The sequence below is a fragment of the Mus caroli genome, unplaced genomic scaffold (assembly GCF_978045245.1).
Source record: "Mus caroli unplaced genomic scaffold, Mus_caroli_1 scaffold_2, whole genome shotgun sequence".
NCBI lineage: Eukaryota > Metazoa > Chordata > Mammalia > Rodentia > Muridae > Mus > Mus caroli.
The window spans coordinates 36,061,900-36,084,831 of NW_028227257.1; the positions used below are offsets into that span (position 1 = coordinate 36,061,900).

A 22,932-nucleotide genomic window follows, 5' to 3' on the forward strand; every position below is an offset into this window, starting at 1 on the left:
ACTTAGAATTAGTTTTATATATTATTAGGTAATCTAAATTTTTTTCTTAAATGTAGATCTAATTGTCTCAGGATGATTTGTCTAGTCTTTTCCATTGGTGTGAAACATCATTTTTATTGGGCTTTCATCACTTCTTGGAGACGGATACATATAAAGTTATACTGTTCATTTTTAAAAAGATATCACCTTAGAAACTGCTCTAGCATGCGCAGACTGTCTTAGTCAGTGTTCTATTGCTGTGAAGACACATCATGACCACCACAACGCAAAGAAAACATTTAGTTGGAGCTTGTTTACAGTTCCAGAGGTTTAGTTTATTATCAGCATGGTGGGAAGAATGATGGCAGGTAGGTAGACATGGTGCAGGAGCTGAGATTTCTACATCCGGATCCACAGGCAGCAAGAAAAGAGAGTCACTAGGCCTGGCTTGGGTTTCTGTTTTTTTGTTTTTTGGGTTTTAATTTTATTTATTTAATGTATGAGTGCTCTGCTGCATATACATCCTCCTGCCTGAAGAGGGCATCAGACCCCCCTGAAGATGGTTTGCGAGCCACTGTGTGGTTGCTGGGAACTGAACTCAGCCAGTGCTCTTAACCACTAAGCCATCTCACCAGCACCTCTCTCCTCCCCTGCCCCAGCTTGGGCTTCTTAAACCCCAAAGCTCACCCCCACAGAAACGCGCTTCCTCCAACTCCAACAAGGCCACACCTCCTAATCCCTCTAAGTAGTGCCACTCCCTGGTGACTAAACATTGAAAAACAAGGACCTACGGGAGCCATTCTTACTCAAATCACCATACATACATATACACATACACATACACATACACATACATACATATTCATATACATACATATACATACATATTCATATACATACATATACATACATATACATACATATACATACATATGCATACATATACATACATATACATACATACATACATACATACATACATACATACATACATACCTATCTACCTATACACACATCTCCTCACATTTTGGGTTAGCACTGTATCACGCAGCTTCATCTTCTGCCCAGTAATATATTTTAAAAATTGTAAGGTCATTTTGAAAGCTATTTTTTAAAGTTCTTATGCATTTTCTCCCATATGAATTCCAGGCTCACTTGTGAAGTTTTATCTTTTAAATGCTGATGATGTTTCGAGGAAGGCAGGAAGAGATGCGTCTGGTAGTTCAGTGTAGGGGCCTGAGAGTAAACCGTTCTAATCCTTGTCGGGAAATGGGAAGGGACCCTGATTGGTTCTCTCCTGGCCAGAGGCTGGGATGCCAGGGTGAGTTCTGGTTTTTTATTGTTCTTCTTCTGGATGAGGACCCACACTGGAGGCTGCACACGAGGGTGTGAAGGAAACACTCTCCCAGACACCAATCTGTCTTGGTGAAGAGCTTTGGAGTTGGATTCCTAGATGTTCGTGGTTTAATAACTATACCAATCCAGCCTATCTCCTAGACAGTTTTACAGTCTCAATTGGAGAGGGTGATACTGAACTCTCAGAGGCCTCTGAGGATGATTACCAGAGTTTTGTTGAAGCTCATAAAGGGAAAACTCATGGGGAAAAATAATCTAGAGTCATTCTGTTTCTAAACGTGAAAATGTTCTATATATCCATCCTCTCTCTTCAAAGTTAACCTAGCTGTGCCTCTCAATCACCTGACCAAGAGATTACTACTCAGGGAAGGTTGATCCGCCTAATGCTAAGGAGAGGGAGGAATAATTACCCCTTAATGGGATAATGTCCTTATCCTCCCAAGAAACTCTGCCCTCCATGCAGTTACTCACAGAACCACTGCCACATAGTTCTGCTAAGCCAGCCTGCTTTTCTAAATTTCTCAGAAAAACAACTTTTTTCTTCTTCTTTCCATCGTCTTGTCCAAAGCCGCAGGCATGCTTTTCCAGACGGTCTGGGCTTTCTCGGTCTTTCCTTTGTTTTTTCTTTTTCTTTTTTTTTTTTTTTTTTTTTTTTTGTTTTTTGGTTTTTCCAAGACAGGGTTTCTCTGTGCAGCCCTGGCTGTCCTGGAACTCACTCTGTAGACCAGGCTGGCCTCGAACTCAGAAATCCGCCTGCCTCTGCCTCCCAAGTGCTGGGATTAAAGGCGTGTGTCAACACGCCTGGCATTTTTTTTTTTTTTTTTTTTTTTTTTGGTTCTCAGTCTTTCCTTGAAGCTTGCCCCCCCCCCACACTTTGCAATGAGCATCTTCTGAGCATCCTCCTCCTTTGGGAAACTGCCGACATTTATAGCTTTTCTACTACCCTATTGTTTTCTCTCAAACTCTAATAAAATGATAATTTTATTAATGAGACCAAGAATTCATGAACGGAGACCCCAGTTCCTCTAGCAACCTGTTTAAAAAACGCTTGTTTTCGGTTATGAGTACATGACTGATGGTGGCCTGTGTGTGGGAGTGGGGTTTGTGCATGTTGGTGCAGATGCCTGACGATGCAGGAGGCCTCTGACCCCTGAAGCTGGAATTGCATATAGGTGTGAGCCACCCAGAGTGAGTGCTGCGAACAGAATTTTAGTCCTCTGAAGACTGGTCCATACTCTCAACCACTGAGCCAGCCCTCCATCCCTCCACCCCTTCATCCCTCCATCCCTCCAGCCCCAGTATAGCCTGGTTTTAACTAATCAGTTTGTAGAGGAGGTGTGTCTTTCCGCCACTAGCTGAGTATTGCATGTTTTTGATCTGTTCAGATCTTCCTTTTAGCCTCTCAGTAAAACTTTATAAGTTTCCCCTTGTAGAGTCTATGTATAACTTAACTGAAACATTAGAAAGATATTTTATGATTTGCTGATTATATTGTGTGATTAGTTATTGTTTGAATAAAGGCAAACAAAAGTCAACCTTGATAATTTTAGGATGGTTCCTCTGGATTTCATTAAATGCTTGAGAATAATGTTGTACAAGCCACAAGCAATAACAATTCTGTTTCCAGTTTATAACTCAACCCTGACTCTTGTAACTGCATAGGTTAAGTTGAAGGTGGCCATAGTGACAAGCATCTCTGCCTTCTGCTTCCTTTCTGGTGGGAAAGCTTCCAGCACTCCACCAGCCCTCTTTGCATTAACAAATCAAGCAAAATTCTAATCCCATTTTGTTAGGTTCTTGTAACTTTAATTTTTTTCAAACCTTATTTTTAATGATGGTTCTTAAAGGCTTTAGCCTCCCTTGGAGCCCACCACCCATCAGAGGTAGTGGAAAAGAAAGGCTATGGGGGTTGGTGGAGGGGGGAAGCGGACCTGTTTAGAAAGGTTCTTTGGAGCAACTCCAATCTGTGTTGTATGGAAATCGTCAGTTCAGTTCACAGATCAGCAGGCAGCAGCACTTGATCCACACCTCATGGATACACCAGCAGTCCAGTTCAGTAGAGTCGGGTTAGCAACAGCAGTGACACAACCTAGCAGAGACAGCCAGGCATCAGCCTCAGCTCGCGTCAGCAGGAGGGACCAGCAGGATCACCAGGAGTTCTTCGCTATGCCTCTTTTAGGGAAAGCTAAGATCATCGAACACTTGAGATCCACAGTGGTTACACAGCAAGCCAAGCTCTGTCCTGGTCACTTCGTGGAGTCTTCTTTATACTCTGCAAACATCATGTCATCATGTGTCCTCCGTGTGCCTTGCCTCAGCTCGTGCCTCAGCATATGCATCCAATCAGCTCAAGTCCAAGGACTTTTGACAAATGCAGCTCAACCACGCAATGTAAGATGGACTAATACACGAGTCTTGTTAGTAAAGTTTCCTTCATCACGTTCCTTTCACATGCTTGCTTTAGCAGAACATCTTCTCTTCTGTGTCTGCTTCAGCAAAATGTTCCTTCAAGTGTTTGCCCCAGCAGAACACCGTCCAACCGACTTTCCAAAGAACCCTTAAGTTTCCACTTCAGGTTTTGTTTTTAATCAGCACTGCATGCCTATCTAGTTTACTAAATATTTTAAAGAGTCCATAGGAGTGTTACCCACTAATCGAACAACATAAATTATATAGAAGGATTTTCTTATGTTGAACAAGTCTTGCCCTTTATGATGCATATCTACATGGCTATGATTTTTGTTTTCTTGTGTGAGGTGGGAAGGAACTGATGTATGCATGTGTGTGTGTGTGTATGTGTACATGAGTGTGTGCATGTGCGTTCTTCCTTGCTCACACACCAGTATACATGCAGAGGCCAGAGAAAAATGTCAGATGTATTATTACTCTATCTCTCTCCATCTTATTCCCTTAAGGCAGGGTCCCTCGATGAGTCTGGAGCTATGCTGGCAGCAGAAAGCTCCAGGGACCTGTCCTATCTCTGTCCTCTCACAGTGCTGGGTTACAGGCACATACAGGCATGGACAGTGCTTCACATAGTAGAAAGATAGGGAAAAGGAAAGATAAAAATGTCTGTTCTTGCAGGCAGTGGTGGTGAACGCCTTTAATCCCAGCACTTGGGAGGCAGAGGCAGGTGGATTTCTGAGTTCGAGGTCAGCCTGGTCTACAAAGTGAGTTCCAGGACAGCCAGGGCTATACAGAGAAACCCTGTCTCAACACCCCCCCCCAAAAAAAAATTCTGTTCGTGTGGAGTTTATATTTAAAAGAAGGTAACAGGAATGAACTAAGTTAACTAGAGGTTAAGGACAGGAGAAAAAGCTAGGACAGAGAAGACTGGACAAGGGTCACCAAAATAAAGTTTTATAGAGGGGGAAAAATTCTAATGTTGTACCATAGAAGGGAGATTACACAACAATTTGCTATATATTTTATAAAGAACCAGAGGGGAGGAGTTTGAGAGTCTCAATATAAAGAAATGGTATATTTAAGGAAACACAGTGGTAATTACTCTGATTTGATCATTATGCATTGTACACACATATATTGAATTACCACACTGTAATCAATCAATAGATACAATTAACATATCAGTAAAGAGTTCATGCCCAGCTTGGTGGAATAAACTTATACAGGCTTATCAGTTAGGAGGTTAAGACTAGAGGTTCATCTGAGCCCACGAGTCCAAGACCAGTTTTCTTCTGACATAGCAAGCCTTTATCTCAAAAAGAGATTAAAGCAAACAAGTAAAAGCTACATTAAGTTAATGGTGACAAGTGATACAGAGAAAATGTAGACATTGAAGGGAACTGAAGAGATGGAAGTGGGAGAAAATTTCAGACAGTATAATCAGCAAGGTCTTTCCTAAGGAAGTAATATCTGGGCAGAAAATTGAAGTATGCAATGGGCAAGCCCCATGAAGTCTAAGGAAGGTGTACTCTAGCCTCAAGGAAGATCTAGTTTGGCAGGATAGGCCAGGTTTGCTCAAGGAGAGATGATGTGGTTAGTATGACCAGCATGCAGACGGCAGAGAAGTGGAGGAGGGACCACAGGTCAGATGAATTGGGTCAGACAGCTAGGGGCCGGAGCCTTTCTACAAAATCCCTTGTAATGGTTTTGTTTTGTCATGTCAGTAGGAGACCATTGAGAGTCTGTTGGCACATAGAAGGTTGGCAGCAGAGAGCTGTGGGATAAAATAACTGAGTTAGACTCCAAAGTGTTGTTAGGAGGACCCTGAGGGTGTAGAAGTGAGACCCACGAGGCAGCTGGGTTTTTTTGTGAACATGGGCCCACATATGGAGATGGCAGAGTAAAGACAGGGATGAACTGGGTCTAGTGGCCAGGCCACACAGACTCGGAACTGCCCTTCTCTGTGCTCCATATTATCCCAGAGAAGTTCAACCTTATCTGTGTAAGCCATTGCTGTTGGGTGTCTGTTGTGTGCATCAGACCCTGTGTGGTGCCAGCTACTGATAGCTAAGGTCAAGCAGAGTCTGACCTCTGAATAGAAAAGAGAAGTGAGCTCTACTATATCAGTCTTCAAGGAGTCTCAGTAACTCCAACACAGTGAGTGGGAGCTGATGCTGTCAGGAGGCTGACAAAGAGTGAGAATAGGAGGAAATAGAGAAGCAACTGGGGTTATGGAGATAAAGGTGCCACAAGAAGGGAACAGTGATGGGCAGACTCAGATGCTGATGAGACACTCTCAGGAAAGGAGCACACCATTGGTATGGGAGGCAGGACTGTAGTGGGCTTTAAGTGACTTCTGTCTTGTTTCTCTGAGATTGCACCATGACCGTGTGTGGTGATTCTGAGTGCTGCCTTGCTGGGTTCGTGCTGCTGTGAAGGTATGCTGGGGATATGGTTAGCATTAATAATCATTTGCTTTAAGTAAAAGCAGATTGGCTTTAAATAGTTAGCCTCACCCAACTGGTTGAAAGTCTTTATAGCATATATTAATTTTCTGAAAAGGAAACTTACCTCCAGACTAAAACACAGAACTCGACCTGAGTTTCTATCCTACTGGCCTGCCTGGTGCTTTTTAAATTTCAAACTTGCCAGCCCTACAGTCACACAAGCCAGTCCTTTTAAGTAAATGTCCCCGACCCTTCTGTCTGTCTCCAATTCACAATCCATTGCTAGAGACCATTGACAGTTTATAAATTTGCCCAGTTATGTTTTTTTAGCTAAGTTCCAGGAAGTAGAACTACTACTGATGTTCATTTAAAGAACTGTGTATGCTATTGTTAACTTGCTTTCTAGAAATGCTATGAGACAGGCACACCAGTGGGCGGGCCTCATGGGCTGGCAAGCCTTCTGGACTCGCTGCGTGAAGCCGGTATTTATGGGCCCTTTCATCTTCACTGTTGTTGGGAGATACCACCTGTTCATTTGATATTTGTGATGCTCTTGATGAATAGTGAGTTTTGAAGCTTTTTTGTTTGGGGATAGATAATATGCCTTCTTAAAGACCTCCTGTTTTATGTAGATCTCTAGAGAAATTACTTGGATTTGAAACAATTCTATTAGTTACAGCTAATTTTCCTTCTATTTGAAAAGACTGCTGACGTTGAAGACTAATACAAACTTCTCAGCTGCTTGGCTTTTGCCCACGTCTCTCCTGAATGTTTGTCTTGTTCCTTTCAATTTGAAATTTTAGAAAGTTGTGTATTTTTATTTATTTAATTTATTTATTTGTGAATTGATTTATTTATTTGTATGCGTGTGTGTGTTTGCATACCCGTGTAGAGGTCTTAGTCTGCATCCTGGAGGCTATCTGTAGAGATCTCAAGCCCAGGCTGGTGGGAGGGTTCAAGGGAAGAAAAGGCGCGAGCAGGGAGGGGAGGTATGCAGGGGGCGTCTAGTGTCGAAAGCCTTGGGAGAGCGTTCTCTTCCTAGGCACTTACAGCTCTTGTTGCTCTCCGAGTAATTCTCACACATCTTTATTCCTTCTGGATAGGATTTTTTTTCCTTTTATTTATCTACTCTCCATTAGTTTAAATCCAGGATGGGTACAGCACCACACGGATTCTGTGTCCACTGGCCTTTGCAGGAAGGTAGCTTCGGAATTTGGCGCGAACCATATCACTGTTTCCGTGGGCCTGAGTTTCTTTTTCCAAGATCGCTCTGGTTTTGTTCGGTTTGCTTCCAGGAATCACTGTATTGTATTTTGCTTTGTACGCATAAACACATCTCTTGCCTAAGTAGAACTCAGTTTCATCTCGAGCATAAACGCCTTCAATTTTTTTTTGTTTTGTTTTTTGTTTTGTTTTTTGAGACAGGGTTTCTCTGTATAGCCCTGGCTGTCCTGGAACTCACTCTGTAGACCAGGCTGGCCTCGAACTCAGAAATCCGCCTGCCTCTGCCTCCCGAGTGCTGGGATTAAAGGCGTGCGCCACCACGGCCCGGCAAACGCCTTCAATTTTAAGAAGAGCCATGTGCTCTCTTTGGTTTCGGAGACCTCGCTTGTAGCCAGCAAAAATGGCCTTGCCCCACAGCCTTCCAGACAGACTTGCTTTTAGAAGTCCTGTTCCCAGCAGGCCTCCACAGGCTCCGAGGTGGCCTGGATAGGATCTTATATACAGTTTTGGGGTGGGTTGGGCCTGACAGCAGGTACTTCCTATTGGCTTGGCCTGAGATGCCTCATCACATGCGGAGGGACTTGTGGGCGCTGCCCCTCCATGACTGAGGCCATGATTCTCTCTGTGGAGGGCTGTGGCTTTGTGACAGAGGCATGGAGCAGGAGAAACTCCTCAGTCCCTTGTGGGTCTCCAGGGCTTCAAGCCCTAGCTCAACTTTACCAAGCTTTCTCTCACGGTCTGCCACCCCACATAGAGGTATGTCAGGAATTCTATCTTTCCTTTCACTGTGTGAATTCCAAGGGTGGTCATTAAGATTGGCAGCAAGCATCTTTACCCACTGAGCCTTTTCCTTGATCCCAATTTTCTTTATGCAGCACCATGTCTTTCATCTAATATTCGAACTTTCCCTCATATTTTGTTTAGTCCTAAACGTTGCTTATGGGTTTTGTTTTTTGTTTTTTGTTTTTCCAGGCAGCACATTTACCAAAAAAAAAAAAAAGTAACGCTGAAGCCTACCAGTCTTTTTCTTTTTTCTTTTTTTAATTTTATTTTTATTTATATGAGTACACTGTAGTTGTTTTCAAACACACCAGAAGAGGGCATGAGATCTCATTACGGATGGTTGTGAGCCACCATGTGGTTGCTGGGATTTGAACTCAGGACCTCTGGAAGAACAGGCAGTGCTTTTAACCACTGAGCCATCTCTCCAGGTCTCAGTCTTTTTCTTATCAAAGCTCCTCGATAGTCATTTATTGTAGCAGTGATGACCATACATATGAATTCTGTTCTTTTTTACATAAAAAGGACACAGACAACCTCAGAAGCAATAGGTGTAGTTCTCTGCTTTGGATGGAACTTACAGTGCTAATAATGGTTTTAGCATTTGCCTCTCTGTCTGGATGCATGGGAAAGTCTTACCATGTTATTTGTCCTAAAGCCTTGTCTGGTTTCAGTTGCTGGGGAAACCTGCTATTCAGCTGCTAAAAGCTTAGAAATTTTGGAGGAAAGAGGGATGGTTTCTTTTTTCATGAATGCTTGGCTGAAACATGGCACTGTGAAAAATCATGAATACAGCTTTAGCTTCAAGTGATAAGCATCAAAGAGGAAGTGAAAGGCTCAAAGTAGATTGAGCATTTAAACTCCACATATTATCCCCAATTCTGTGTTGATCTGATAAAAGCTTATGTAAAAGGTTTTAAAAGTGGCATATTTTATTTCTTGCCTTATTACCTCCATCCAAAGCAATACAGAGGAACTGGACTGGAAGCTCAATGGCAAGGTAGTTGCCTGGTGTGGGCAAAAGCCCTTGGGTTCAATCCCCAACATCACAAAAATAAGATAAACTAAAACTAGCATAAATGAGCTTTGGTTTGTTGTTGTTGCCTTAGCTTCTCTGGAGGGCTGGTCCATTAAAACAAACAGGCATACATCACTAATGAACACTAATCGAGATGGCTCAGGCTCCTTCACACCTAGAGCAGCCTGCCTATTGGTGCACCTGTATTAGTTACTCTCCGGAGCAGTGGGAAAATACCACAACCAAAAGCAGCGTACGGAAGAGTTTATTTTGGCTCATGGTTGTAGAGGGTTAAGAGTCCATCACGGCAGTGGGGCACAGTAGCAGAGCCAGGCATGAGTGCAGGAGTGAGAAGCTGAGAGCAGGCATCTTCACACAAAAGCACAGAGCAGAGAGAAAAGGGAACGTGTTTGGAGGCTTTGAACTCTCAAAACCCCACCTCCAGTGCTTCCTCCAGCAAAGGTGCACAGCCCAAATTTCCCCAGACACTGCTACTGAGAACAGAGTGTTCAAAATGGAGACCTATGGGGGAAACTTCTCATTCAAGTTGTGTGTGTGTGCATCTATCTATATATCCATCTATCTATTATCTACTTATCATCTATCTAGTATTTGTTGCTCTGGGTTCGTGATTAAGTCAAGTACAAGAGGAAATTATGCAATCTTTTTCCAGCCTAGCATACTGATTCACAGTGAGTAAGGATAGTTTTTAAAAAATTTTTAGGTTTATTTATTTACTTTATTTTATGTGGATGAGTGTTTTGCTCACATGTATATATGTGTGCCATGTATGTGCCTGGTGCACACAGAGGTCAGAAGAGGATGGTAGATCTCTTGGAACTGGAGTTCCAAGAGCCACTGTGTGAGTACTGGGAATTGAACTTGGATCCTCTGTAAGATGATTATTCTAAACAACTGAGACATCTTGCCAGCCCCTACTTTTGCTCCAGCCTCCAGAATCCTAGGATTAGGGGCATGTAATGTCATACCCTTCAAAAAATTTTTTTTCAGTGCTGGGGATAGAACTTGAACATATTAGGCAAGAACTCTACACTAAACTACATTTCTTTTTTTTTTTTTTTTTTTTGGTTTTTCGAGACAGGGTTTCTCTGTGTAGCCCTGGCTGTCCTGGCACTCACTTTGTAGACCAGGCTGGCCTCGAACTCAGAAATCCACCTGCCTCTGCCTCCCCAGTGCTGGGATTAAAGGCGTGCGCCACCACGCCCGGCCTAAACTACATTTCTAGTCTCTTTACCCCACCCACCTGGAAAGATCAAGTTTTGTTTTCTGAATATATTTTTTAAAGATTTATATCTTTTATGTTTATGAGTACACTGTCGCTGTCTTCAGACACACCAGAAGAGGGCATCAGATCCCATTACAGATGGTTGTAAGCTACTATGTGGTTGCTGGGATTTGAACTCAGGACCTTTGGATGAACAGACAGTGCTCTTAATCACTGAGCCATAGCTCCAGTCTGCTTTCTAAATATTTTTAAACAGTGTTTTTATTTGTCCCTTGAAAAGTTCATACACCTTTACGATGTATTTTCTTTTCTTTTTTTTTTTAATGGCTACTTCTGTTTAGAAGTAGCCAGCTGGAGTCAGTTTAGGACAATCCCAGTTTCATTGTCAACATCCAGAGCCAGGCCTTCTTCTCTCCATCGGGTCTTAGCAGGGTATTGCCTTTGACTACATCAGTGTCATAGAGGCTTCACAGCCTGTTTGATCTGGTGCTTGCTGGTCCTGACACCCACAGTAAACACCAGCGTACTGTTGTCTTGTCTTCCTCCCAGCTGACTCCTCGGTCAAGGGGATTTGATGACAGGTGGGTGGCATGTAGATCTTTCTTTCTTTCTTTTCTTTTTTCTTTTCTCTTCAGTCGCTTATTATTGTTATCGAGTATTGTAGACTCTGCAGTTATGATACCATACTTTTAGACACCTGGCAAAGCTGGAGGCATGCTCACACCTGTGTTGCACAGAAACATAAGGAACGCATTACTGTGACAGCTGTGATATCACTGGGCGATGGGACTTTTCTTTCTCCGTTTAAATCTCTCCACATCACTTTATGCAGGAACTTCAGCGGGGTTCCTGCATGCCTTTGGCAGTCACCTCTCCACACTGAAGGCCACCTCCTCAGCACCACCTGCTGTTTCCTGTGCTTTGAGTGTTCTGCCTTCACGAGCATCTCTATCCTGACAGGTGACAGACAGAGTTGTCTACTGTCAGCATCCAAAGTCTTTTCCTGGGCTGGCTCTGCTCTATGTCTTTTATCTGTACCCTAGAGCCCAGTGGGGCCCAGGTTGCCCACAGTGGCACTATGGCCACAGTCCCATCAGGGCCCATTTTCTCTTTCAGGCCTCATTTCCCCTTTCTTTCCTGGATCTTGTCCCAAATACATGACCTGTATTTGAATTCTTGCTTCAAGGTCAGCTTCTGAGGAATTCCAAACTAAGACCAATGTTAAAATAAATCAGGCTACTTGTAAAAATAATGTCTGGTGTCTATTAAGGACTTATCATCTACCAGACACTGTCCTAAGTACATCCTTTAGCCCTCACAGTAACTCTTTGGACACTAGTGTTATTCTCAATTTTCAGCCAAGGCCTATAAAGCTCAGAGAGCTTAAGCATTAGTAACAAATCATGAAGGCTTTAAACCTTGATGAGCTAACTCAAGTGCTCGTGGCTTTAATTACATATGCCCTTTGATACAGCACATCGAATTACTTCAAATATCTTCCCTGGTTCATTTTTTTTATAGGCTTTGGAGAACATTTTGCCTATCGGGGTTTGCTGATAGATGAGTTTATAGATTTTTCTTTGCGATCTCTCAGCAATAATATTGCATAATATGATGTGAATGCCATGGCCTGCTCTCATCCAGCTGAAATCGGAGTCACATGCAAGAGGCTTTCCTTTTTGTGACTGTTTCTGACTGTTCAGTGGGGTTAGCTTTTCCTGTCTGAGCTGTTCTTTGGCACAAGTCTAGCTTTGCAGCCAGGGAGGCCGCTTAGCCTCGTTGTTTAGAGTGTCTGGTGGTATTTTTGCAGATGTATGTTCTTGCTGATTTTGTTAAAGCTAGTTGCCCAGTTTAAAATTTATTATATGGTAAGTAAACGGCACCGTTTCTGTTGCAATAACTAGTTGAACCAATATAGGCTTCTAGCTGACCAGACACTGGGTGTGGCATGTTCATTTCTAGTTTGAAAGACAACATTTCATGGACCCCTGGTGACGCTTATTTGAACTGGAATGTTCTGCTAGCAGCTGATCTTGTCAGGCTTTTTTTTTTCTTCTTTTGTTACAATGTAAAATATTATCCTCCGCTCTTACCTCCCCTGTTGTTCAGAAAACAGGAAAACAAATGTTTTGTGGTTCCTAGAAAATGTTATAAAGTTGTTTCCCAAGTTAGGTCATTGCAGTTACAAAATTTCTGTTTTGAAAGAAGACGTGGCCAAAACCAACAGAACCGAGGGTCAGTTATTATTTCAGGGGAAAAAGATCTTGAGACTAGCCAGGAGTTGTGTCTCCCTTTGCACAAAAAATACAGACAGAATTTTTCCAGCTGGGCTTAGACTATTTTGAGACCATCTCTTTCGCTCTCTCTCTGTAGAGTCAGACTTAGTTTACTGGCTGACTTCCCCAGGTTTTGAAAATGCCCTATAAAATATTGAAAGGCATTTTAACTTTATAAGGCAATTTATCATAAATTAATTTACAGGAACTTTTGAGCCAATGTAACATAAGAACCAAACTCCTGAGTCACAGGCTCTAATTTTAGTTTGAGATTTTAAAGGTATTTTCTCTGATTATTGAGGTGTGTGTGTGTGAATTTTGCTGGTTACTGGTGTGTGTGTGTGTGTGTGTGTGTGTGTGTGTGTGTGTGTGAATTATGTGACTCTGAGGTGTAGAAGTACCATGGTGGACATGTGGAGGTCAGAGGACAGCCTTTGGGTCTTGGTTCTCACCCACCCTGCTGAGGCTTCGTTGTTTCTGCTGCTCTGTGTACTCAAAGTGACTAGCTAGTTAGCTTATTGAAGATTCTCTGCTCTCTTCTCTCTCTCTCTCCCTCTCTCTTTCTTTCTTCCTTCCTTCCTTCCTTCTTTCCTTCCTTCTTTCCTTACCTCCCTCCCTCTCCCCCTCTCCTCTTCCTTCCTTCCCCTCTCCCTCCCCTCCCTCTCCTCCTCTCTTCTTCCTTCCTTCCCCTCTCCCTCCCCTTCCTCTCCCCCTCTCTTCTTCCTTCCTCCCCCTCCCCCTCTCTTTCTCTAGCATGGACTCTGGTGCCCTGACTCAGGTGGTAAGGTTTTCAAGGCAAGGGCACTTACACACTAAACATCTCAGGATTTCCTCACCTAAGTTTTAAAATTAGGATTTTAAAATTTCAGCATCAGTTAAATTAATATGCTCATGAAGTCCAAATTTTTTCTTTGTGCTCACAGAGGCTGGGCAAAGGATGCCAGCAGGTTTTTTTTTTTTTTTTTCTTTTTCTTTTTCCTAGAAGTTTCAGTCATCAGGAATTAACATTATTTAAGTAATATGAAAACAGTAAATATTTATAATTTTTGTGAAAACAGTAAATAATTATAATTTTAACAGTTCACTAGCCAATATGAAGATGTCTTTACCTGCAGGCTTTGGCAGTTCCTATGGTGTAAACACCCTCACAGCAGGCTAGGCTTTGTTAGTTCCTATGATGTAAGCACCTCACTGCAGGCTAGGCTTTGTCAGTTCCTATGGTGTAAACACCCACACTGCAGGCTTTGTCAGTTCCTATGGTGTAAACACCCTCACTGCAGGCTTTGTCAGTTCCTATGGTGTAAACACCCTCACTGCAGGCTTTGTCAGTTCCTATGGTGTAAACACCTCACTGCAGGCTAGGCTTTGTTAGTTCCTATGGTGTAAACATCCACACTGCAGGCTTTGTCAGTTCCTATGGTGTAAGCACCCTCACTGCAGGCTTTGTCAGTTCCTATGGTGTAAACACTCACACTGCAGGCTTTGTTAGTTCCTATGGTGTAAACACCCTCACTGCAGGCTTTGTCAGTTCCTATGGTGTAAGCACCCTCACTGCAGGTTAGGCTTTGTTAGTTCCTATGGTGTAAACACCCACACTGCAGGCTTTGTTAGTTCCTATGGTGTAAACACCCTCACTGCAGGCTTTGTCAGTTCCTATGGTGTAAACACCTCACTGCAGGCTAGGCTTTGTCAGTTCCTATGGTGTAAACACCCTCACTGCAGGCTTTGTCAGTTCCTATGGTATAAACACCCTCACTGCAGGCTTTGTCAGTTCCTATGGTATAAACACCCACACTGCAGGCTTTGTCAGTTCCTATGGTGTAAGCACCCTCACTGCAGGCTTTGTCAGTTCCTATGGTGTAAACACCTCACTGCAGGCTTTGTCAGTTCCTATGGTGTAAACACCCTCACTGCAGGCTTTGTCAGTTCCTATGGTGTAAACACCCACACTGCAGGCTTTGTCAGTTCCTATGGTGTAAGCACCCTCACTGCAGGCTTTGTCAGTTCCTATGGTGTAAACACCCACACTGCAGGCTTTGTCAGTTCCTATGGTGTAAGCACCCTCACTGCAGGCTTTGTCAGTTCCTATGGTGTAAACACCCTCACTGCAGGCTAGGCTTTGTCAGTTCCTATGGTGTAAACACCCTCACTGTGACTGACTTCAAGCTGCTGCTGCCAAGCCAAGCACACAGCAGGTTCCTGCAAGTTTAGCAGTCGGCTCTCATGAGCTGCTCCGAAGCATCTCCAGACAGAGGAGAACAGATGACTCAGTCAAATCACATCCACTAAGCAGACTGAGCTCCTTGATTTGGTGTCTTTGTGATATCCTGGAATACAGCACAGAGTTTACTTACAGCACACAGCAAATCCCGGATGAGTGGCTTGTTCAGATCCAGTGTGCATCACCATCTTAATTTTCTGTTGCTGTAACACAATACCTGAAAGTGGGTAATTTATGAAGAATAGAGGTTTGTTTCAGCTTCTGGCTTTGTTTTTGTTGTGTCTGCTTTGACACTTAAACACTGAAGCCAGGGCTTTTCTCATGCTAAGTGCTTGTTCATTTTACCTAAATGAGCTATAACTCCAGTTTTTGGTTTACAGGTTAAAAAAAAAATCTGTCGTTGTTTTTGAATGATAGCTCGAATTTATTTTCTTCAAGAACAGGCATTTGATAGCCAAACAAAGCAAGTAGATTCTAAGCAAAGGCTGACAGGATTGAGTCCTCACAGTGTAATAACTGCTTCAGGAAGCTTCGTCAGAAGGGACCCAAGGTTAGGTAGAGTCCACTACCTTTTCTCTCATAAGGCTTAGGGGGACATGGTGCATCATGTGGAAAAGCTAGTCAGGATAGTGGAAAATGGAAGCATGAGGCTTGTCAGGAGGTTCAGCAGTCAATCCTCTGGGTCTCCAGCTGCAGGTGTGATATCTACAAAGCCCTAGTATATAGGAGAGACTGATAGGACCTGCTTTTTTTTTTGTTATGCTGGGGCTCCAGGATTGCCAGAGCCGATGGGGTCACATTAGTCAGCACAGTCACCAGGAATCAACAGGACCAGACCAGGCCTAATGTGGTTGATAATAACAACCACTGAAGCCTCCAGGACACCCTCACCACTTTCTGCAGCGTGCATAGCTCCTCGTTCATCTCCCTCAGGCCATGTCTTGACTACTCCAATCTTCTCTGCTGGAAGTCTTCTAATCTACTCTCTTCTCCCTATTCTCATGGTTCTTGAAGCTGGAAAGTGCAAGGGCATCAGCTACCTCAGCAGAAGGCCTCCTGCTGCTCTAACCTGCAGAGGAAAGCTGGAGAAGAAGTGGACAGGTGCAGAAGACAGGACAGTGATGCCAGGCTGCAGAAGCGCTTCCTTATTCCTGGGAGATAGGCAGTTCTATGCTCATGAGGGTCTTGTCCTGGGACACATCTGCTGATGAACCCTGCCTCCAGATGCTGCCAGATGCTGGTGGAGGAGGGAGTTCTGTGGCAGAGCATTTGCCTAGCACACACAGGGTCCTGGGTTTCATCCCAGCACTTCAAAAAGCAACACAACAACAACAGCAACAACAACGAAGCAAATCCTCTAAATATTCCAAAATTTGGACTTTGGAGGACACAATTGTGCCTTTGCTTTCTCCCCTGGGAGAAAACACCCTCTTTAATTATCCTTGGTAGGTCATATAGTTAGGGTCACCAAGGACAGTCCAAGAGCGTTTTAGACACAGGGGCCACTTACAGCTCTGCGGCTGGGGTGAAGACTGCTGTGTTCAGCAAAGGCTGACCACAGAACAAAATAAGCAACTGGAGTCAGCCTGGATGCCGACTGGGTTTTGTTTTAGGCTCATATCTGAAAACCCACAGCCTCTTTTGAGGAGGCCTGGGATGTGTCCTCATCACCTAGAGATCTCTTCCTCCCTCCCTCTCAGCCCTTTTCAAAGGACTTAGTTTTTCCCTCTCTCATGTCTTATGAGTACAGCCATTCTCCTGCCTGCTGCAGATACCATGTGACCAAAGATGTATTGGTGCTCTGTCCCTTTATAGGTCCTCTAATGATGAAAGATGACATAAATCTAGCTATCAATGTGGGGAAAAGTGGAGAGCAAAGTATATTTCAATTTGAGGCTGCTGCTAAATTTGACTCTGCCCTTTGAAACAGTTCAGTCAGCGAATCTGGAGTGTGAGGCCAGGCCCTCCTCTGAGCTGCTGATAAGAGTGAGCCCAGGCAAGGCTTCATCTGTGGTCACATGGTCTCTAGCTTCCCAGAGAAAGTTTCAAGATGACCCTCCCAACAGCCAACAATCTCATCTTTCATTTTGAGTTTCCAAGGTTCTCTCACACGCCCTCACCTACCCCTGCCTTTTGAAACCAGGCTTCGAGGTGTGTCAGAAGTTTTAGTGGTTGATGAGTGAGATACTGGATTGCTGAGTTCCTGTGTAACTAATGGGAAATAGACGGGATAAAAAGAAGGCTTAACAGAAGAAATCTTAAGGCAGGGATAGTATCTAGGGTTATGGGCAATGTCAAAGGAAGCAACAAAATACAGCCAAGTGCCCAGGGAAGAGTGACAGTGGGAAACTATTGTTATTTTTAAACCTAGAACTGCATGAGAGGAGCCCGGGAGGTATGCTTGGAGCATGGGGAAACAGAGTAGAGTCCTCTTGGTCTGCCAGTGACCCCTACACACCAATCTGTACATGAAGCCAGAGGGCAAGACAGGCAGATGATGCTACCTCTGTGTGTGTGTGTGTGTGTGTGTGTGTGTGTGTGTATGTGCACATGAATAATATGCTTTCTGAAGCCAGAGCAGAGCTTCAGATTCCCTGGAGCTGGAATTATACGTGGCTGTGAGCTTCATGATGTGAATGCTAGGAGCTAAATTCTGGTCCTCCGCATGAGCACACTCTTAACCACGGTCTTAGCCACAGAATCTTCTCTCCAGCCTGACACCTAGGGTTTAAAGTGTCATGGAGAAGGATGGAGGGCAGAACTCCGTGGATCCACAGCTAGCATGTGGCTTCTTGGAACTGGGGAGCATTGTCGGCTGTCCCGTCTTCATGAGGCTATCGTCTAGAAGGGGCAACTCAGTGGGCAGTTCCATCAGGATGGAGGAGGGCTGAAGCCCGAGTCATAAGAGTGACTCAGCTTATAAGGACCTGAGTGTATAAAACAGGACTTCTTGAGGCCTATTTGCATACATTAATATGTATAAGTGGCTGAATGGGAGGTCCGAGTGTTAGAACAGGTAATTCTCTGAGTTTTGTTTGTTTGTTTGTTTGTTTGTTTGCTTTGAGACAGGGTTTCTCTGTGTAGCTCTACCTGTCCTGGAACTCACTCTGTAGACCAGGCTGGTAGAAAACTCAGATACCCACCTGCCTCTGCCTCCCATGTGCTGGGATCAAAGGCGTGCACCACTACACCCTGCCAAACAATGGACATTTCTCTAGAAACTTTAGGGGCTGGTGAGACAGCTCAGCAAGTTAAGACATTTGCTGCCAAGACCTAAGACTTGAGTTCCATCCCTGGAACCCAATTGGTGGAGGGAGAGAACTGACTCCCGCAGACTGTTCTCTGACCCTCCCCACACACGCTATAGCGTGCGTGCATGCGTGCGTGCGTGCGTGCGTGCAGAGAGGCACACAGAGAGAAACTAAATATAATTTAGGAGGGAGTTTAAGTGTGAGAGTTGGGGATTAGAGCTTAAGGTATAGTCTCCACACATTCCCTTCCTGTACTCCTGTGCAGGACTTGAAACAGCTGATGAGATAGACAGCTTAGGATATTATTCTTTCCAATTTCAGCCAAATCGAGGCAGAGGATCAACCTTGGGGATATTCCTTTGTGAAATATTTCAGTCAGTGTCATCTGATAGCATGGGGAAGTAGTCCCGGACAAAACATACAAACAAACAAAATCCAGACAAACAAACAAACAACCTCCACACCGTAGAGTCCCCCAAAGCAATGGCCACCTCCAATGTATGTTTAAGTTTGTTTTGTTACGTTTGCTTTTGTAACCGGATGCCATGTTGGTCTGGCTGGTTTTGACCCCACTCCCGCTGTGTAGCCAAGACTGCCTTGAACTCCTGATTCTCTTTCCTGTGAGTGCTGGGATTGCAGAGGTGCAGCAGGACAGCTGACTGTGAGTTTAAATGTGAGTGTGCCTTTCCATCAGAAATGCCTTCCCAGGTGTCTGTGCTCAGTTCTGGAGGATCCATCTCCTAACTGATATAAAGCAGGGCTTGAAAGAGTCTCTTTAATTTTTTTAAATTGCATTCTTGTTTATTCATTTTATGTGTGTGCGTGTGTGTGCAGGTGTGTGTGTGTGCATATCACAGTACAGCTATGAAAGTCACAGGATAACCTTTGTGGGAGGGTTTTTTCCTTCCACCATGTGTGTTCTGGGGCTAGAACTCAGGTCATCAGGCAAGCACCTTTGCCTGATTGCCATGAATCAAACAACCGCTTTTATCCCCCTCAGACAGGGTCTCATTCTGTGGCCCCCTGGCTTGAAACTTGCCCTCTGGACCAGGCTGACTTTGAGCTCACAGGGATCTGCCCGCCTGCCACAGCATCTGATTTAAGGCATGAGCATCAAATCCATCCAGCCTAAAGTGTCTGCTTACAATGTCTTCCTTTTTCATTTTTATTTTAAATGTGTGGGTGTTTTGCCTGTATGCGCTGCCCATGGAAGCCAGAAGAAAAGTGTGGGATCTCCTGGGACTGGAGTTACAGATGCTTGTAAGCCACCATGTGGGTGCTATGAATGGAATTCTGGGTCTCTGGAGGAGCAGCTAGTGGCTGATCTGAAGTGCTGAGCAGCCTCAGAGTATCCTCTTCTCAAGGCGATGTGGGCATGCCAGTTGGCCAGAAGGCCTGATATCCATCAAACCAATTAATTCACAAAAGCACAGAGCTTGTGGTCCCAAAGTAGGCTGGCTTACTTGAGAGTGAGGTAGTAGGGATGGCTAATGGTGTTACAACTTTTTTTTAAAAAAAATTACTTTTATGTGTGTGTGTTTTCCTCTTCGTGCATGAACGTATGTGCACCATGTAAATGCCCGGTGCCTGCAAGAAAGAGGGCAACAGATTCTCTGGAACTGGAGTTACAGATGGTTGTAAGCCACCATGTGAGTTCTGGGAACTGAATGTGGGTCCTCTGCAAGAGCAACAAGTGCTTTTCCCTGCCGAGCCATCAGAGTTACATCTTAAAGAGAGGTACAGAGCAAAGATCTGGTTAGCAGGGGGAGATTGACATTCACAGAAATTAGCCATGAAAGAGGCTTCTCTATACTCAGCCAGGATGGCGAGGCCTGCAGGGACAATGACACATTTCTACACCTCAGAGGTCCTGGGTAGGGTGACTCTTCCTTCACAGCCAGAGTGAGGATGAATTGGTGTGACACCCTAAGGATGTGTCCCATTGCCTTATGTGTAAGAAACACAAGACTTGATATCGCTTAAGAGCTCCAGCATGATAAAGTTATATGGCAGACTGAAACAGTGCTCATAGCCGTCAGTGACGTTGTGGTTGCTGAGGCCACTCCATCTGGGGCATCCGTGGATCATTTCTTGCATTTTTAATTGTTACTAAGAAGTATTTGCTGGGCTGGGGAGATAGGTCAGTGGTTAAGAGCACTGACTGCTCTTCCAGAGGTCCTGAGTTCAATTCCCAGCAGCCACATGGTGGCTCACAACCATCGGTAGTGGGATCTGATGCCCTCTTCTGGTGTGTCTGAAGAGAGTGACGGTGTACTCATTCCTATACATAAAATAAATAAATCGAAGAAGAAGAAGAAGAAGAAGAAGAAGAAGAAGAAGAAGAAGAAGAAGAAGAAGAAGAAGAAGAAGAAGAAGAAGAATTTGCTTTACAGTTACTTAGGGATGTGGTCCCTGGCCAGTTTATTCAGCTCCAGCAGATGGTTCCTCATCCATGTTATATAAGCAGCATTGATAGACTCGATGCGTTATTTGTTTAGAGAAGGAGAAGGAGAAGGAGGGGGAGGAGGAGGAAGAGGAGGAAGAGGAGGAAGAAGAGGAGGAAGAGAAAAAGGAGGAGGAAAGAGAGCTGGAGAGATGGCTCCGTGGTTAAGAACACTTGTAGTTCTTACAGAGGACCTGGGTTCAGTTCCCAGCACCCACATAACTACCCATAACTCCAATTCCAGGGGATCTGACACCCTCTTTTGATTTCCATGGGCATGAAATATGTACATGGGGCACGTACAAACATATACACACACACATACATGCATGCATGCATACATACATACATACAGGTAAAACACCCAGACAATAAAATAAAATAAATAAATATTTAAAAAGGTACAAAGAAGACATAAGTTAGGAGGGAGTCTTGGAAGGGACCTGGGAGGAGGTGGAGGAGGTGTGAGGGTTACATAAAATCAAAATACATTATATATATATATATATATATATATATATATATATATATATATGAAATTCTCAAATAATATATATGCATATATGTATAATTATACATCTATTTGCTATCGTCACAATTTTCCTGAAGTTCTTGGGATCTGAGGCTGTAATTTTGTTTTTTGTTATAATGTTAAACTTACAGAAAACTTGAGGGAAGAAGTGAGGGGCCCCCTCTGTACCCCTGACCAAACCCATCATCTCTTAACATGTTGGCTGACTTGCCTTGTTAGTCTATGAATCTATTTGTATGTGTCTAAACTCCATCCCTACCTTTTTATTCCCCACCCAGTGTGTTTCCAAAGAACAGCTTTCACATGTCCTAAATACAGTGATCAAGATAAGGAATTTTAAATCTGTTTTGATATAATTGGCTAGTCCACATTCCACATTTAAATTTCAACAATGGTTGCAGTAACACTCTCACTCCAGTATTTCTTGTTTTCAGCATCATGCATTCCAAGAGGCCAACTGTCCTCATGTAAATCTGGGTCACCTGATCCTTCAGTTGGTCAAAGAGAATAGGAGGCATAGCATCACACCGATCGCTTTGTACTGCTTGACTCTCAACTTTCACTTTCCAGAAGCTTCTTGGAGTCAACTGTGCATATACAGTTGGAGTGACTTCTGAGTGTGATGTCACCCTTCATATTAACTTACCACTCCCGGGACACTGAGCATGCATTGCTGTAAGTCTTTAGACTTGGGGCCTGGTTGGACCATGGGCTACATTAAGCAGGGATCTTAAAGCCAAGAGTCTTCTAGTCTTTCCAGGCTTTCCCGGGCAGGCAGTCTTGCCTTCTGAAGTGGTGCAATCTGCCAGGAAGGCTTCAAGCACTGCAGCTGGGCATATGCCTGCTGCCCTCTGGCGGCAGACAGCTATATGTGGTGGGAAAGGATGAGAGCAAGCCTCACAGGCCAGGCAGTTTAAACATCAGACCTCTTCTTCTCCTGGCCTAGGGGCTGGCCATCTGACATCGAGGCGTCATAGGGACTCTCTGATTCCCTATGTTTTCTTCTCCTGTGTGCCTGTGTTCTAATCTCCTCCCAAAAGGACACCAGCCATGAGAAGGCACGCCCTATTATCAGTTATTCCTAATTGCCTTGTTAAAGGTCCCATCTCCAAGTGAAATGGCATTCATGTGAGGTGTGCGGGGTGTGAGTGGGCCGGGGGAGGTACAATTTAGCCCATAGCAAGCAAGAAGGACATGTGAGGGTTTTTTTATTTTTTATTTTTTTTTATTAAATCGATCATTAAAAAACAAAACCAAAAACCTTGGTTAATAACATTCTTTAAAGTGTTCAACATCATTAGCAGGCAGAGAAATGCAAGTTAAAACTGCTTTGAGATGCCACCCTATTCAAGGTATAATGGTACTACCAAGAAATCAAACTTAGATGTTAGGGAGCACCACCCCTCTCTATTTGTTAATAGGTTGTTTCTTACTTGGGATTTTTTGGGATGCTATCACACAGGTCATACCTGAGTTACACAAGCCAGAATCCAAGCACGGAAGATGGTGCTCCCTGGAATGGTGCTCCCTGGAACGGTGCTCCCTGCAATGATTCTGGGATAGGGAATGTGAGTGTGCAAGAGAAGTGTGCTGACTCGGCTGTATCTGTGAATTCTCATTGCCTTTTCCTCACTGCCATACTGAGGCCAGGTTGGTTCAATCACTTGCTAAATTCCAGAATTTAACCTTGTGTCTTTTTTGATTCTAATAACACTCATTTTTCTACCCCCACCTCCAAACTAGCATCTTTTAT

The 22,932-nt window shown here is 43.9% G+C and overlaps 1 protein-coding gene across 1 annotated transcript; it reads right to left on the minus strand.

The window, feature by feature from the left end:
* Nucleotides 1-7,328: 7,328 nt before the first annotated feature.
* Nucleotides 7,329-18,751, minus strand: LOC110307185 (large ribosomal subunit protein eL33-like). The gene is made up of 4 exons (XM_085828226.1): nucleotides 18,727-18,751; nucleotides 14,605-14,817; nucleotides 7,748-7,894; nucleotides 7,329-7,567 (listed from the first exon to the last, which is right to left on the minus strand). Exons 1-4 carry the CDS (start codon nucleotides 18,749-18,751, stop codon nucleotides 7,329-7,331), a joined length of 624 nt encoding a protein of 207 aa, XP_085684352.1.
* Between the last annotated feature and the right edge of the window lie 4,181 nt (nucleotides 18,752-22,932).

What these genes read in the sequence shown, in the direction of transcription:
- LOC110307185 (XM_085828226.1), bottom strand. Translation starts at nt 18,751, where the DNA reads ATGGCATCCGGTTACAAAAGCAAAC. An exon ending in ATCCGGTTACAAAAGCAAAC is followed by an intron (nt 14,818 to 18,726) that starts GTAACAAAACAA and finishes TTTACACCATAG; the next exon opens with GAACTGACAAAGCCTGCAGT. An exon ending in GGCTCTTCTTAAAATTGAAG is followed by an intron (nt 7,568 to 7,747) that starts GCGTTTGCCGGG and finishes AAAAAATTGAAG; the next exon opens with GCGTTTATGCTCGAGATGAA.